The sequence below is a fragment of the Atractosteus spatula genome, chromosome 19, assembly GCF_055471065.1.
Source record: "Atractosteus spatula isolate fAtrSpa1 chromosome 19, fAtrSpa1.hap1, whole genome shotgun sequence".
Lineage (NCBI taxonomy): Eukaryota > Metazoa > Chordata > Actinopteri > Semionotiformes > Lepisosteidae > Atractosteus > Atractosteus spatula.
This window is the reverse complement of record NC_142724.1, coordinates 12,816,453-12,833,708: the sequence shown is the minus strand read 5'-3', so window position 1 is coordinate 12,833,708 and position 17,256 is coordinate 12,816,453. Positions and strand designations below refer to the sequence as shown.

The 17,256-nt window shown below is 43.2% G+C and overlaps 1 protein-coding gene across 1 annotated transcript; it reads left to right on the top strand.

Annotated features, from left to right (window-relative positions):
• Positions 1-219: 219 nt before the first annotated feature.
• On the top strand, positions 220-16,848 carry LOC148818106 (serine incorporator 1-like). The gene is made up of 10 exons (XM_088937725.1): positions 220-531; positions 5,732-5,893; positions 7,982-8,175; positions 8,591-8,670; positions 9,357-9,494; positions 10,758-10,927; positions 12,099-12,189; positions 12,791-12,968; positions 14,002-14,232; positions 15,817-16,848. Exons 1-10 carry the CDS (start codon positions 493-495, stop codon positions 15,953-15,955), a joined length of 1,422 nt encoding a protein of 473 aa, XP_088793851.1. The 5' UTR covers positions 220-492; the 3' UTR covers positions 15,956-16,848.
• Positions 16,849-17,256: the final 408 nt, after the last annotated feature.

Sequence of the window (17,256 nt, the reverse complement as noted above, 5' to 3'; positions counted from 1 at the left end):
TGCAAGTCGAAAACTCTCTGACCTAGTGTAAGAAGCAAGGGGCTGATAATAAATACAGCAATTGAAAGCAGACGTAGAATCTGCAGCAGTCCTCATAGGCAAAGGTGTATTCACCTGCCGTCAGGTTCAACACCTCTTACTGCAGTCTAGACAGTTCATCAGCTACAGTCTCCAATAGAGTAAAACTGCGCTTCAGGCGCAGCAATGACATCACCCCCTGTGACGTAACCGCGGTCGCCTCCAGGACAGCAAGGCGGTGCTGAACTTGCGGATGGCTTGGCTGGACTGGGGCGGCGTTACAAGTGGAGCTGTCGGAAATTACGGGGTCGCAGTTCCTAGAGTACCGAGGGGGGGAAGATCGGAGAACAGGTTTCGGGCCTGTTCACAGAGGCAAGGCTGGAGGCAAGAGACCAGAAGTTGGCGGCGGGACGAAAAAGGAGGAACGGACGAGGGCGTTGTGGAAGTGTCTGATCTTTCTCTGAGGGCGAGACGATGGGAGCCGTCCTAGGGGCCTGCTCTGTAGCGAGCTGGGTGAGGGGAGACTTTGTATCACTTTCTATTTTCCAAATCGTGAACTGAATCAAGATCTTAACTGTTTTCGCGGGTGCCCATAACATATTTATCGGCTAATAATTTGTTACTGAACAAATAAATGAGTTTCACGCAGTCATGGGACCTTGTACGACTAAGGCACGGTAGTAGAAACATCATATATATATATAAAAAACACACATGATGAATGCACTGAGCTGGTTCTGACTGGGGTGCGTTATGGACAACGATACACCGATAAAAAGCGCGTTAACGTTGTGATGTGTGAATCGGAGCCGGCCCACATGGGTCAATGCGCCCGGTACCGCAGGTCCGGACGTGTCTTGGGTCCGGTGTCGACGAGCAGCGTTTTCTTAAATCTGGTGCAAAATTTACTCGGTTCAATTTTATATACGTACATCGACAGCGGGTCAGCACCTAAGTCGTCCATTCAGAGGATTTTAAAATGGAGTCGTGCGTGTTTTTATTTCCTCTACCAAACGCTAAAAGAAAAGTGGGTTAAAACCGAAACGTAACCAGCAGCAGCAGCTACTAGAAGAGCGAATACAGCGGGACTTTCGGTAGTTGTACGAGTTGTGTTCAACGTGGTGTCCTACAGATCTCCACGAGCATTTGTCTGCGGAGGTGCGTTAACAACTGTTCGTGAACGTGTTTTCGTCCAGAGCCGAAAACTTCCTGTTTTGCTGTTAACGAGGAAACGGCTGGAGTTGACCAAGGGAGGAGCACCTCAATTCGATAACTCAGTTCAACTTTATTGTCATTAAACTTACACAGGTGCATAGTATAATAAAAAGTGTTTCTCATTAGTCACTCAGGTGCATTATATAAATATGACAGAAGATAAGACAATAGACAGTAACACAATAGCAATAACAGTAACATGTAATAACATAACATAAATAACATGTAATCAAAACTGTGCAAAATTCTGCGAACAGAGAAAATATAACAGGACAAAAACAGTGCAAGGTAATTCTTGGAACAGTGCAAAAATAGTATGGTTAAAAATAGTATGGTTAATTAATAAATATTAAATATTATTACGACCGGTACAGTTTTACTGGGCTATCGAGGGGACAGTACAATTTCGGCTTACATGTGTGTGTAGTGGTGTGGGAGTACAGTCATTGTGGGTACAGGAAGGCGTTAGGAGAGATCATAATAAGGTGGAAGGGAGTGGGGGCGTCACCAACTTGACAGCTCTGGGGAGGAAGCTATTTTGGAGTCTAGTTGTGTGTGACTGGAGTGACCGGAACCTTCTGCCAGATGGTAGGGGAACAAACAAGTTATGACTGGGGTGAGTGGGGTCAGACATAATTTTGGTGGCTTGTTTCAGACTCCTGGTGTTGTAGAGTTCCTGGATGGATGGTAAGGCGCTGCCGGTGATGTGTTGGGCAGTTTTGACCACCCGCTGCAGGGTCTTACGGTCGGATGCGGTGCAGTTGCCATACCAGCACTCCACTCCACTACTACACCTCCACTCGTACTTCAGACAACCCCGCAGGGTCTCGCTAATTGCGCAGGGAAACCCGGCCTTAGTTATGCTGTTTTCTTTATGCGCAATGAACAACCACCGCAGCTGTAGAAGCACAGTTGCAGTTGGAAGCAATAATATGGTGTGGGACAGCTTTCATGTCGTAAAAAAAAAAAACCTGGTCGTAATATGGACATAAATCGACATGTTGACAAGGGGAGCTCACATGCCCCTCGTAGCGACACCTCCTGTGTGAAACCGTATTACGGAATGGCGAAACGATCCCTAATGGAAAACACCCTATACTGTATGTCTATTACCGTTGTTACTGTTAACATTTTCGCTTGGCACATCAACAAAGAGCACAAGTCAATGAGCCCTGATGCAACAGTCACTAAATTAACACCATCATTCCAAAACCAGTGCTGTGTACAGGTGTAGTGTCCCTGTCCCTTACCAAATTATCACAATCCATCACATTTTTAATAGTTTGTGGTTTAGATTGACTGTTTAAATATTATTATGAATTAGTACTTTACCCTATTACTATAATTACGTAATATACATCATACACCTCCGTTTCACTGCACAAAAATGCCCTACCAGGGCAGCATAGAGAACTGGCCTCTTTGTTAAAATGCTGTGAGAGGGAAAGGGTGAGTATTTTAAATAGCTTGCTTAGATGAGGGAAGCGTGTGTATTGCCGGCCTTCAGGGATTGAAACCACAGAAAATTCGCTTTCTGCATTGCACACCGAAAGATGAGTTCAGGATTTCTTCAACGCTGCTTGAAGGCCAGTGCTGTGTGAATGTAGCCTTGAACTTTGACAGATGGGATTGATCCTCAAAACGTATTTTCTTTTTGACTGGGTTTTCTTGTTTATTATTTATCGTGTTTCTTTCCCTAACATGAGTTATGTAACTGTTCAGCGATAGGTTTACACAGTGCAAAAGTTACAAACTGCAAAGTGATATAACATGGAGAGAATGAGTGTTAAGACAGTATGTGATTGCTATTGTCTGTGCAGTGTCTTCTTGACTTCAGGGTATGAGTTTGCGATGATGCATTTAAATAATCGGGGCTCATGTGCTTAAAACCAGCACCATGGTCCAACTATTTTGGATAGTTACAAATGAGGAGAGGCTAGCACATTAATTTCGCCGCCGTGTTGGTAACTACATGATCCAAAGGTCTCATCCAGCTGTTTCTAGAAAGATCCCAGGGTGTTAGTTTCAACAACATAAATGGGTAGCTTGTTCCACACTTCCACAACCGTTTGTGTAAAGAACTGCCTCCTGTTCTCAATTTTTAATGCACTTCAAGTATAGTTTCCATTTGCGTCCTTGTTTTGAGGCTTTATTAATAAAGGACGTTCAATTTTAACATCCCTCAATTTAAATTATACACTCTAGACTGTATGTCTTAATATTTCGTCTTTTTTATAAAGGATATAAATGTGTCGACCATGGTCTTTTTCATAAGTAGTCTCTTCGATTTTAGTGTTTGTTATTTTGTATTTATAGTTTGTTTTTGCTACGTGTTTATATATCTGCACATGTCTGCAGTAAATGCCTTCTGCTAGGTGTCTGCTCAGTCTTCATCTAAATTATTTTGAATTTCCTGTGCTGCTTCCAAGGCAACATTCTCTACCTTTCCCTCAAACATAATTTCCAATAGCATAATACTTGTGACTTAACACACTTTGGCTTTATTGGTGTGTCTGTTCTTAATAGTCTGGAAAAAAGATCTAGGTAGACTAATTAAACTAATTGCGCTGTTCTAAAAATATAACTTTGATCTTTAATGTCTGTGTTTCTCAGCATGCCATAGACAAATGGTTTCTGTTCACAAAAGGCTGAATTAATTGATGGATCTGTAAGGGATTTAAATACAGAAATTAAAAGAGAGTTTTTGTGTTGCCGGGGTCTTTATCAAGTCTCTCCAGTGTCTCCAGGAAGATGTAGGCTGTAAATATGTGATAGTTGCAGGGACACTAATTTCCAGATAAGTTAACCTGGCACTGATTAACTGTCTTTGCAGATCTAGTCTGACCTTGCCTGTCTGCCAGGAGTTTGTAAGTGGTTTACGGTCTCGATAGGCACCTGATCACTGCAGACATCTTAAAGCTATAGGATTCAGTTGTGAATTCCACGTCCTCACTGAAAACAGCACCCCTGGTACTTCGGAGATAAATTTCAGACATACAAGCAATATTCTAACCTGTCTTTCAGTTTTACTGTTTTTGTAAAGGAGTATTTATAAAAGTATTTGTCATAGAAGAAAAAGGAAAATCTCTCAGATAAAACATACTTAGCATGTTTTGGAGTTTTGAGATGAAGCCCGAATCTTCTGTTGAAGAATAAATATTACCAGGTCTTTTTAAAAAGCCTGTGTGAACGTTTTCACTGTTCTCTATCTCTGTGGACAGACTAATTGGGAACAGTTCGAATATACCAGTCACAGGGTTTGGTATGGACTGTCCTAGACTGAATCATTGGGAAGTGTGGTCTAAGGAATGCTTGGTTCTCGATGTAAAATGGACATGGCATTCGTCAGTAAGGACATTTGATGTTGCTGGAAGTGTTGCACATTTTGAGAGCAAAAAATAAAAGACAATTGTCCAAAGTTGATATGAAGCAATGGAACACTTGTAGACAAGTTAGTAGGTTACAAATGTTGCATCTGAGATTAGCCTAAAACAGGACCTGCAGATATAGTCTTGGAGAGCCTCTGTCCTGCATGTTTAATTGGTACTCTTGAATGGTCAGTGAGAAGACTTGTGAAATGCACATTGTCTCCTGATTAAATAACTAATTGATAAGATAAAACCCTTAAAATACTCATGCACTCCAGAGCTATAGCACTATAGCACTCTGGAACTAGAGCATACCAAGTGCAGAACATTGAGCCGCACAGACAGACGGAACCCATTCACAAAACTGTGTCTCCATGGAGGTGCAAGCAAACGTTCAGTAAATAATATAATTATAATAATTACTTACACTTAATGTAGCCCCATTCAAAGTGCTTTATAGGTAATGGGGATCCTCTCCACCACCACCAGTGTGCAGCCCCACCTGGATGATGTGACAGCAGCCATAGTGCGCCAGTACGCTCACCACACACCAGCTCTCAGTGGGGAGGAGAACAGAGTGATGAAGCCAGTTCAGAGATGGGGATTATTAGGAGGCCATGATTGGTAAGGGCCAATGGGAAATTTGGCCAGGACGCCGGGGTTACACCCCTACTCTTTTCGAGAAACGCCCTGGGATTTTTAATCCCTCAGAGAGTCAGGACCTCAATTTTACATCTCATCTGAAGGACAGCACCTTTTTACAGTATAGTGTCCCCGTCACTACACTGGGGCATTAGGATCCACACAGACCACAGGGTGAGCGCCCCCTGCTGGCCCCACTAACACCTCTTCCTGCAGCAACCTTAGTTTTTCCCAGGAGGTCTCCCATCCAGGAACTGACCAGGCTCACACCTGCTGAGCTTCAGTGGGGCTGCCAGTGGTGAGTTGCAGGGTGATATGGCTGCTGGCGTCCATTAAATCCATCATCGTGCTGCCGAACTTAGTGGTTGACTGTTTTGTGGAGCTATAGCGTGTCTCTAATGCAGTCGTCTGTTGAACACAGCTGAAGGGCAGCTGTTTGTTGTCAATAACTCAGTGCCTGGGTGTTGTTTGTTTTCTGTCTCTGCCAGATTCCATGCCTGTGCAGTAGTGCCTCTTGCCTGCTGTGCAAGTGCTGCCCGAACAGTAAGAACTCCACAATCACGCGCCTGATCTATGCTTTCATCCTGCTGCTGGGGACGATCGTGGCCTGCATCATGCTGGCTCCAGGGATCGAGCAGCAGCTCAAAAAGGTAAATTAATCGGCTGATCCTATAAGATCACTTTATTGGCCTTATACAATTTCTTGTATTAGGAATTGGTCTTTTCGCAGACCCCAACTTGCTCTCCATGAGACACACAGACAGGGAGAGAAGCCTGGGGTCACAGCGCAGGGTCTGTCATTTATACGGCGCCCCTGGAGCAGTTGGGGTTAAGGGCCTTGCCCAGGGGCCCAAAGGAGTAGGATTCCTCTGCCGGCCACGGGATATGAACCGGCAACCTTCCAGCCATGGGCGCAGATCCTTAGCCACAGAGCCACCGCACCGCCCAATGGTTAAAAATAATCAGTCATTCATGGATAAATCTTCGCTTGAAATTCACTACCTGACTGGGGGACCTTGCAGAAGTAGGTATATCCATTTTGAAATAAGGTGAACTACTATAAGAGCACACAGAAAGAGGCCATTCAACTAATTGTGTGACTTAAGGTTAAGGTAATTTTTTGCATTTGGATTCATTTAGCTGCAAAACCCACAGCAAAGAGTTTCAGTACTTATGCAGTCAAGACTTGTCCATTTTTTTCCTTCTTATTATGTTTATTTTTTTCTTTTTGTTGTTGCTCTTAATCGGTTGTGTATCTAACAAACATTAACCGCTACTTCAAAGTTTTGCAACTGCAACTTTTAAAGCACCCAAACGTAAAAAACGCGCAAGGGTCTGAAGAGCTTCGCAAGGAACTGTATGTTTCCCGTCTCTCATTGAACAAAGGCAAATAAATAAATACTGGTGTTACCAGTTTGAATTGTTTTGGGTGACACAAAGTCATGGTCTTTGAGGGACGTAAGATACTTCTATCGTCATTTTGAGCAAAAATTTATTTATGCGTCTGAAGGATACAAGTCAGTCTCAGAAGCTCAAAATTTAAGAGGGACCCATAAAGCTTGAAGACTTCCTCTGCTGTACCTCCCCCATGCTCTGTAAAATAACAACCAATTTCAGGCTCTTTCACAAAATGTTTTCTGGTGCAGGAGAGGAGAAAAACATGGACCTAGGCTTTCAAGGTCAAATGTCTAGTCTAAGTTTTGTTTCTGGCTCATTGTTTGAAATACAGAAACCCCCTTTTTTAATGGATGTCCTTGATGCGTCCCACACTGCAGTACTGTAACAGTGGCTTTCATGTGCTTGCTGAGGAACTAACCCAGCTGTTGTAAGTACTGGAGGAAATGTGGAAGACGTGATAAGCTAGCAGTACATTTCCAGCAGATAAGTGTGGTTTTATTTCAGTGTCCTTCAAAGGTTTGATTAAATACCTGCCTGATAGGACCTTTGAGCTTATTTTCCTTCCCCTCACACACGGTCAGAATTTGCTCCTTTTTTATTTCTGCTTCTCTAGATGTTGTGAAACTGCAGAGTTTGTGTGCAATGTTTAGAATAATCAGAATTCACTGAATTTCTAGACATGCAGGGATTTCAGATTGAATTCCCCGCCACTAGTATAATTTAATTTTCTCTACTCTAAACACTCTAATTTTTTAATAGTGCTTGTGAAGTTTGAAAATGTGGGATAAAACTGTTTAAAAATTAGTTTTTTATAAGGGATTTGAACAGTTTTGTCTTTTGACAATTTTTAGTAACCGGAGCAATTATTAGCTGGTGCAGGTACTTATTATGAAATGAATGAATTCTGAGGCATTCAGTTTTTTTGTACCCTACATCTGCTGGCAGTAAGGTGTGCTGTACTTGAGGCCATGATGGTTAATGCGTGAAATCAAGGAACATCAACTTGAGCCACTTGACTGGAGTTGGATCCCCTCATTTCCTCTGTGTAAAGATGCATCGCCTGTGTTCTGTCCATGAAAGATCCTGAACCTTATTTCCCTGAGACCTCATGTTGCAGCATGACCATTTTTGGCAGACAAAAAAGCACACTAGGTAGTAAAGAATAAATATGTGGAAACCGCATGTGTAAAATAGATGATTAGTATCCCATGCAGAAGGCTTCCTGTAAGCTATCGGTTTGAATCTCAGTAAAAGATGGCGCATTGGATCTTGTGGCCATGAAGCTGTTGGACGGGCTGTAGCTTTCTGTGATTAACTGTCTGGCACTCTCCCTGCGGCAGATACCGGGCTTCTGCGAAGGAGGCGCAGGAACGTCAGTCCCAGGTATCCACGGCTCTGTGAACTGCGACGTGATTGTGGGGTACAAAGCCGTCTACAGAATATGCTTCGGGATGAGCATCTGTTTCCTGGCCTTTGCTCTGCTCATGATCAACGTGAAAAACAGCCGCGACCCACGTGCCGCCGTGCACAACGGGTAGGTCCCGCTCTTGGCGTTTTCCCGGAAATCGGGGGGGGGCGGCTCATTTTTTGGGGAAAACGACATCCGCTGATCATCGGAATTTTACGACACGTTTTCAGAGGCCGGCAAGAAACCGTGGTGGGGCACAGAGATCTGGCTTTGTAAGAATGAGATAAAGAGGAAAAAAAGTGCTACTTTAATAGCGATCAAAAGGAGAAAAAAAGGGATCTTTCCCCTTGCAAGCTTTATGGTCTGAAAAAAATCTTTTCAGTGATCTACTTATTGCTGTCGAGTTATATGAATCCTTCCTCGGGTGAACTGACAGGTCAACTTCTGGAGTGATCGTCTGAATCGTGTTCCTGTATGTATGTTTTTATTAACAGATGTCATGCTCAGCTAACATGGTTTTGATTTCTGTTTCTTTCTGCAGGTTTTGGTTTTTTAAGGTCGCTGCCATCATAGCTGTAACAGTCGGTGCCTTTTACATTCCAGAGGGGCCATTTACTCGAAGTAAGTCGGGTCGCTGCTGGAATTCTGCAGTTTGTTTTAGGCCTCAGTGCTGTTTGTCACTGCTCTTTGGTTTCCTGGTTTATTTGGAAAGACGTTAAAAGATATCAGTCGTACGTGTGCAGTTATATCCTGTGGGCACTGCCACAGGATATGGTTGTACGTGTTCGAAGGACACAAGGCGCCCCTTTAGTTTAAAACGAAGCCCACCCTTCTTTCCTCTTCTGAAAACTGGGGCTGTGGGTTAGTAGGTGAAGGCTGAGGCGAGTTGGTCGAGTGAGCAAATGTGTCTGTGGACCACTTGTGCCTCATGATGTAAGTTGCAACTGCAAAACTATTTTCAGATTTCGGGGTCAGAAAGAATCAGCACTGATGAGTGCATTTCAAACCACAATGAAAGTAAAATGTACGCAGTAACATGTAAAACGTCCAATTAGCATCACGAAATAGACGAAATTTCCAGGTATGCAGAGCACCATATTTTGCAATTCAGCATGAGGCAACAAAACTTCTGGTAATGTGAAGTGGCCCTATTACATTGTATACAAGCAGGCTTGTGAATACATCTCTTTTATTCCAATAGAAATATTGCTTTCGACTTCAAGACAGGTACCGTAGTTTAGTCGCAGTGTTCAGGGATGAAATGACCCCCCTGTGCCGACGTACTGACCTGAGGTTTGTGTCTGCAGCCTGGTTTGTCGTCGGCACCTCAGGAGCTTTCTGCTTCATTCTGATCCAGCTGGTGCTGCTGGTGGACTTCGCCCACTCTTGGAATGAGTCCTGGGTGGAGAAGATGGAGGAAGGGAACTCGCGGTGCTGGTACACTGGTATGTGATGCCGGGTTTTTCGCCCTGAAGGTTGGGGGGGTCTGTGTTTAACTGAGGGTCCCCACAAACTAGAAGTCCTGGAGCTCCAGCCAAACCCCAGAGGCCTTGATAACCCAGTCCTCCTCCATCTCCTGGCTGCCGCAAGTCCGCGTGTCCAGTTAGAACTCTTTTAAAGATTCTAGCTATTCCCTATTCCCCAAACTGCCTCTATTTCTAGAAGCTAGTGGTTGCTATGCCTGACATCAAAGGCTCATTAGTAGCCTCTTCAATCTCATTCCTGAGCTTATGGGGAAACTGTTGGTTGCATTCCATTAAACTGTAGTTAACGCCGATAGGTATTCTGCCATGCCTGTAATGCACTTCTTATAATGGCTTAAAATTGAGGCTCTAGGCATTCTGTTTTATTACCATGTTAATATTACAGGTTACTGAGATTTCTTTTGGGTATTGTTAGCGATTGTATTTTTTTCAATGGAACAAGCATGGCAGGGAATGAAACTGTGCGTAGTTCATTAAGTCCAGTGATTGGACGAGAAGCTTTCATTGGTGCCCTAGAAACAGTGTTCTGTAGGCGTCTGCCGAGCTGAGGACACTATGCTGTACAACACGTCCTCAGCAAGAGGCTGGCGCTAACTGTAGCCACGCACCGCTGTTTGGGGCTCGGCACGGAGGGCAGCAGGCAGACCTAATTTGGCTTCGTGAGTGGCTTAGCGATGCAAAAACCATTTATGCTTCTTTAACCACAATATAAAAAAATACACTTAAAATAGGTGCTAGTCACATTTTTTAAAATGTTTTTTTTTTCCCTCATTGGATCTAAAGGACAGTAAACTGTCAGTGTAACAGACGAATGGAGGGAGAGGGCTGTTTGTTTAAATCACAGATTATGTATTTTTTCAGCCCCAAAACAAACTGTTATATGTGAAAAATATATGTACACTATATATGCTTTCTGGATCCTTTGACTTATTTTATAAGAATTGCAATCAATGGTCCATGAATGTTCCTGTGCCTCTTTTATCATAAAAATTCAAGCTCTTTACTTCATGTTTCATTGAATGTACTGTAGAAAATTTGCTAGAGCATATGAAACACAACTTAACACCCATCATAAGCAGCTGAGCAAACCCTATTGGGCACCACTTCAGTTATCGACACGTCTTTTCAATGGTAAAATGAGTTCATTTACACTCTGTTTGCAGTAAATTGCTTTTGATTGCCCAGACTCGTTTTGTTCTATACATTTTGCTTCTTATTTTTCAGCCCTGCTGTCAGTCACCGGCTTGAACTACGTCTTGTCCCTGATTGCTGTTGTTCTGTTCTACGTCTTCTACACTCACCCCGAGGACTGTGCGCTGAACAAGTTCTTCATCAGCTTCAACATGCTTCTCTGCATTGGGGCCTCTGTTGTGTCTGTCCTGCCCAAAGTACAGGCAAGTTCAGCTTCCTTCCCCAGGAGGAGACCGTTCCTGCTGTTCTAGTTTCTAGTTCGTACAAAATCAGGTTTTTTTTTTATTTCCCAAGGCCTTTTCTGTCGCCTTTAGACGAATATGTGCCTGTATGAAAATAAGACCATATTAACTTCACTACATGGATTAAAATGAATTATAATCATATATCTCTGTCTCTATACCAGTTGTATACAGAGATTGTATTTTTTAAATGCCTATAATCAACTTTTTACAGTGATTAGAAACTGAGGCTTGTATTTTACTTCAAATAACATCCTATATAAATATTGATATCTAGAAATGCCAGTAACTGGTATTTTCTATATAAATTTTTAGCAATAACAATTAATTAATTAATCAAACTCTGGTTTGACACACGAGGACAGGTTTATTATTTTTTTTCCTCCAACCAGTCCTGACTAAATTGGCTTCAGGCTGGTCACATACACTGGGATTAACATCATGTCTTGGGAACATCCCTGTGAGTTTCCTGTCTGAAATCGCACAAAAGTATGTTTCTGGTTAGATCCACCAAATATGCAATTCTTAATCACTTGAGAAAACGTCAGTCCCATCGTAACAGGGTAGGAACGCATTTCAGAAGTCGAAGAAGTTGTCAGTTCAAAGCGTATTTCAAATCCGTTTTGAAGAGATTAGTTTCTAAATGTATTAGACTTCGGGCGCCGAGTCTGACAGAGGAAATGTCTTGTGACTGCCTGGGCGTACAGTCAATACATTAACACAAAGGAAACCAGCTGACCATGCAGCAGAACACAAACAATAGAGAGGACTGGAGGGCTTTTAAAAAAATGGGACTGCCTGCCAGAATGCTATTAAGACGCTACATTGTTGAAAACGATCTAGGAGAGTTAAAGGAATACATTTTCCCGGCCTTCGGGCCTGTTGGCAGATTGCTAGAAGCTGCATCACTTGTGTGTGGGTCTCTCAGTACTCCTTCATGTCTCTATGGCCTTCTGAGCTCTGCTGTGGCCCTGATTTCCAAGAGCAGTGTCTTTACAGCAGCTAATCTATAGCATTTGAGTATTGTTCAGGGCTGTGCCTCTACAGATTATCATTTGAGTGGCTTCTGTTGGCTTTTTATTCCTCCACTGAGCCTTAATCTGATGTACAAATTCCCTCTGCGCATCTCAAGGAAGCCCAGCCTCACTCCGGCCTGCTGCAGTCCTCCATCATAACTCTCTACATGATGTACCTCACCTGGTCAGCCATGACAAACGAGCCAGGTACGATCTTCTTCGGTTCCATGCCTAGGGGGGTTTGGTACTCTAGATTACTTAACACTAGTGAAAGCGAGTTAAGAGCCGACTGCAAGAGCCATGTAGGTTTGGGAAGTCCTTTGACTTTGTGAACAAACATGGAGTAAGAGAAAACAACCGACCCAAATCACATTTTCTGTATATGAAAATTTTTCATATATATTTCTGTGTGAATAAAAGTTTAAATTAGTCTAGTTAAACGTGGCCTTTTTAAATGTGTTCAGAAGTCAACCCAATTTGGAAGATCAGTCAAAGATTTTTCTTACAGAGTCTAAACAACATCCTGGGTTTCCATAGGGACTACACTGGATGCTGTTGCCAGGTTTTTTGTCCAGGTGTATCTTACCTAGTCAGAGTAGTATAACTTCATCAATGCCTTCCTTTCTATGCCTGCTTTAATGTTCATGGCTTAAACTTTAAGTTAAAGACCCACTTGAGCTGTAACGTAAGGGGGAAGATCTTTTTTCTTTGCAATTGTGTGCCCTACCAGGTGACAGGAGGTGAGTCTTTAGGGAAGAAGATCCCCCCAACCTCTTGATGTCTAATTCCTCTTTCCTGTCTCCCCTAGATCGCAAATGCAACCCCAGCATTTTAGAGCAGATCAGAGCCTCGACGTTGGCTCCCCTGAATCAGACCCAGGTGATCCCTACCGAGGTTGTGGTCGAACCTAACCCCTCCCTGCAGAGGTGGGACACGCAGAGCATTGTGGGATTGGCCATCTTCATCCTTTGCATCCTGTACTCCAGGTTGGTATCTGCACACATGCGCGTCAGAAACCTCAAACCAGCAGGGCATTAATAGCAGGGGTCTATTAAAAGACAAACTCATATCCTCTGTATGTTCCTGTAATTTCACATCTTAATTCTTGTTTATGAATTATGTTTTTTAATTATTAGACTTAGAATTAAGTCTACGTTACGGAGTCTTACCCCCTCTAACTAGCTGTTTAGCACCAGGTATATATTTTCTGAATAGGTTCTCTTCAGGACATGTCCTGGCTGATATTCCCATGCTTGACATATTGCATATTGATCAACAAACTGGGGAAAGTGAGCACTGGAAGTGAAAAGAAAATAACTATCAATATAAAAACATGAAAACATTACAAATGAGCTACACTCAGCAGGGTTGTAGCATTATGATTATGATGAACAAAAAAGACAGTAATCTGAAGACAGGGGAAGAGGGCTGTGGAATTCTTACGATGGGCGGTAACAAGGCTGTACAGTGACCTGGAAAATCACTACAAATGTCTTTGAGCACCATCCTTGAGTAGTGTTTGGAACCTCGAGATCCCATCTCTTAAAGTTTCTTCTCAATTGGCTTTCAAAAACATTTTTTAATCATCAAATATCACACAGCACCTCTGCCAAAGGAAGTATCAGGGGTGGGGTTAACTGGTGTGTGACCTCACGTGCTGTACTGACAGCGGGGACGTGTGTCAGTAGAGATGCGTCTCCCCCTGTACCCTACTGAAGACATGCTGTTCTGTCCCTGGCTAACATTTAACATTTATGCCAGGGTTTTTAATAAAAGTAGTTTACGTTAAATTCAGGATTGCAAAGACCGAGGGACAAAAGCACTCCATCTTGGCAGGATGTGCTGGAACCATCTGATGTTACTTGCCATTCCTTGTCCTGGGTGTTTCCTAAAAAGCACCAAGCCGCGTCGCAGCTGAGCCGGCGGAGCTGTATGAAGTCTGCTTCGTCGCGGGTCCACAGCGGCCATCCTGTACCGTAGCGCCTCACGGACCCTCTGCTCTCTTGCCCCCCCCTGCAGCATTCGCTCGTCCAGCACCACCCAGGTGAACAAGCTGACGCTGTCCTCCAGGGACTCGGTCATGCTGGACGACACCTCGGCCGGCAGCCCCGGGGACGTGGAGGACGGCGAGGGGCCGAGACGCGTGGAGGACAACGAGAAGGACTCGGTCCAGTACAGCTACTCCTTCTTCCATTTCATGCTCTTCCTGGCCTCCCTGTACATCATGATGACGCTCACCAACTGGTACAGGTCAGTGTCTTGTGGGAAACCATGGAAACGCTCCTTTACCCATCAGAAAGCTTCTAGTAAATGTGATTTTTAGCGTGTGCCAACATGTTCCTCGTTTCCTTTTCATCGAGCAAGGTCATACAAAGGTCACACAGATCCATCTAAAGCAACAGCACTTCAAAACTGCCCCCCTCCTCCCTTGTGCTCCTACCTTTGTGGTTGATGCTACACTTTCAGTGAAAAAATATTTTGATTTAGATGTATATGATCTTTGGTTGTCTCATCCTCGCCTGCCTTGATTATTGTGATTATTGGCGATTAAGCGTTATTTTTTTTCCGCCTGTTCGAATTTTAACAGCCTTCCAGCTGGCTGCCAAACTAAAGATAAAGCTGACAAATTACAGTGACACAAGAAGGCAGCGAAGGCCGGGCAACCTGTGGGATTGCAATCTGAGATCTGCGTTATTTTCAGTCACCACCATCGCCTTCTCCAACAACGTCCTCACTCTCTTGTCTTGGCTAGAATTGTGTCCTGATGCGTGGAGGCATTTTTTTCGACAAACTGAATCGGTACCTTAATGGACATTGACCGCTTTCACAGCGGCACGTACCCGTAGGATTTACTATGTTCAGAAAACATTTACCATATTATGTTACTTCTGTTCAGGCTTGTTTTTTTGTCTTGCAAGAGTCTTAAGTGTCAGCGTCCGGTGGTTCACGTCAGGGCTGTGTTAGTGGGTGAACAAGGGGTGCAGTTATATCTGGGCACAGTAATGTTCAAGGGCCCAGGTCTTAATAATAATAATTGCTTACGCTTATATAGCGCTTTTCTGGACACTCCACTCAAAGCGCTTTACAGGTAATGGGGACTCTCCTCCACCACCAGCAGTGTGCAGCATCCACCTAGAAGATGTGACGGCAGCCTTAGTGTGCCAGTATACTCAACACACACCAGCTATTAGTGGGGAGGAGAACAGAGTGATGAAGGCAATTCATAGATGAGGATTATTAGGAGGCCATGATTAGTAAAGCCAGGGGGAACTTTGGCCAAAACCCTGGGGTAACACCCCTACTCTTTTCAAGAGACGCCCTGGGATTTTTAATGACCACAGACAGTCAGGACCTCGGTTTTACGTGTCATCCGAAGGACGGCGCCCTTTTATAGTATAGTGTCCCCGCCACTATACTGGGGCATTAGGACCCACACAGACTGCAGGGTGAGCGCCCCCTGCTGGCCCCACTAACACCTCTTCCAGCAGCAACTGTAGCTTTCCCAGGAGGATACCTGCTGAGCTCCAGTGGGCTGCCCGTTGTGAGTTGTAGGGTGATATGGCTGCTATGGCTTTCTTGGAGCAAGCGGGGATTATCAGTAGCGCTGGAAAATTGTATCCACACTTCCCTAAGAGCAAAACAGGGGAATCAGATTTAGGTTAGATAGCACTTAGATATCTAACTGTATACGATTCACAGAATGCTTTGAGTCCCTGGAAGCAGCAAGACGTTCATTTTTCAAAGCACTGTGAAGTCTGGGTGGTGGAAATGTCTGTGGGAATATGGTCTCAAGACATTCCGTCTTACAACACACGTCCTGTGTCCTCTTTCCAGCCCGAATGCGGACTACACCACAATGAGCAGCACATGGCCATCGGTCTGGGTCAAGATCACATCCAGCTGGATCTGCCTGCTTCTGTACGTGTGGACCCTGATCGCACCCATTGTGCTCACAAACCGAGATTTCAACTGAAGGAGGAACATCTTCCCCAGTTCATCCTCTCCTGTAAAAAGCCAAAACTCTCATTGCTTTTTGTTGTTGTTTTGTTCCAGTTAGAACAAATTATTATTGCATTATTGGGTATTTTTGACAGTTTTTTTTTACTTTGGACAAATTGTCATGTATATCAACATGAGATCAATGTTACTGGATTAGTCTGAACATAGTGGTACCTAACTCTTGGGGTCCTTGGGTTGTGTACACTTCACATGAAGTATTGAGAAAACGTTCAAGTTAGGTTTGTCTGAAGAGGAATGATTGTCAGCATTAAGTTGATTCAAGTACACTAGCTATTTTGCTTTTCTAGTCATGATCTCAGAATGTATTTGTTAGTAAAGCTATTTTTGCAGTTTTACTGTTAATATATTTTAAGTCCTGTCTGACTGGTTTGGTGGAAATTGCAAACGTCAGCTTGTGTACTCCAATAACTTAACTCTCAGGCTGCAGAAGCACTTCTCTTGCCTTGGACAAAATCTAATTCAATGCCCTGTTAATTTAAAAGGCACAGATTTAAATAAGAGATTGTAATCCAATATAACACACTATGATTTTCCTGAGATCAACTTAATGCCTTATGTTTCATTAATGATGCACTTTATAAATGTTTTTCTTTCTTTAAAAAGTTTTGAAGTTTGTCTATGTTGAAAACTATTTCAGGTAATATTGTAAAGCTATGATTAATGGAGATACTAGATGCTTTTGCCAAATATTTGTAGAAGTATTTTTTACCAGTTTGTCTGAATTGCAGCTAAAGGATTGCAGACAAAGAAAATGAAATCTTTCTCTAAGATAGTTGTATGCTTGCGTAAAACAACTTGTAAGCACTTCCTTGCTTTTCACTATGAAAAAATAAAGTTTTGTAATCAGATTGGCCTGCTTTCATTAACAGTTAAACATAATCAACATTTACAGAGGAACTGTCCTGAACAGGTTTTAAGGGGGTTTCACACCAGTCTTGGAAAACCTTTTTCCTCGCAGAGAATTACAGTGTATGCTGTGTATTACTGCGTAGGGCATGTGCTGTACACACAAGCCCTGGGAACAGAAAAATCAAGATTCTAAGGGGGAATCAGTTGCATCACCGCAGATTAAAATAAACCCAGTTCAGTACTTCCTCTTGAGTCAACGGCAACTTGTCACTTTTGGGGATGTGAAGTGTTTATTTTAAAAAAAGGGGAAATTGTTCTGTTTAACCTAAACTTTTAAATGCTGTATATATACGGCTAGCACACTGCTAATCATAAATCTATCCTTTTACTGATTGTTTTATACAA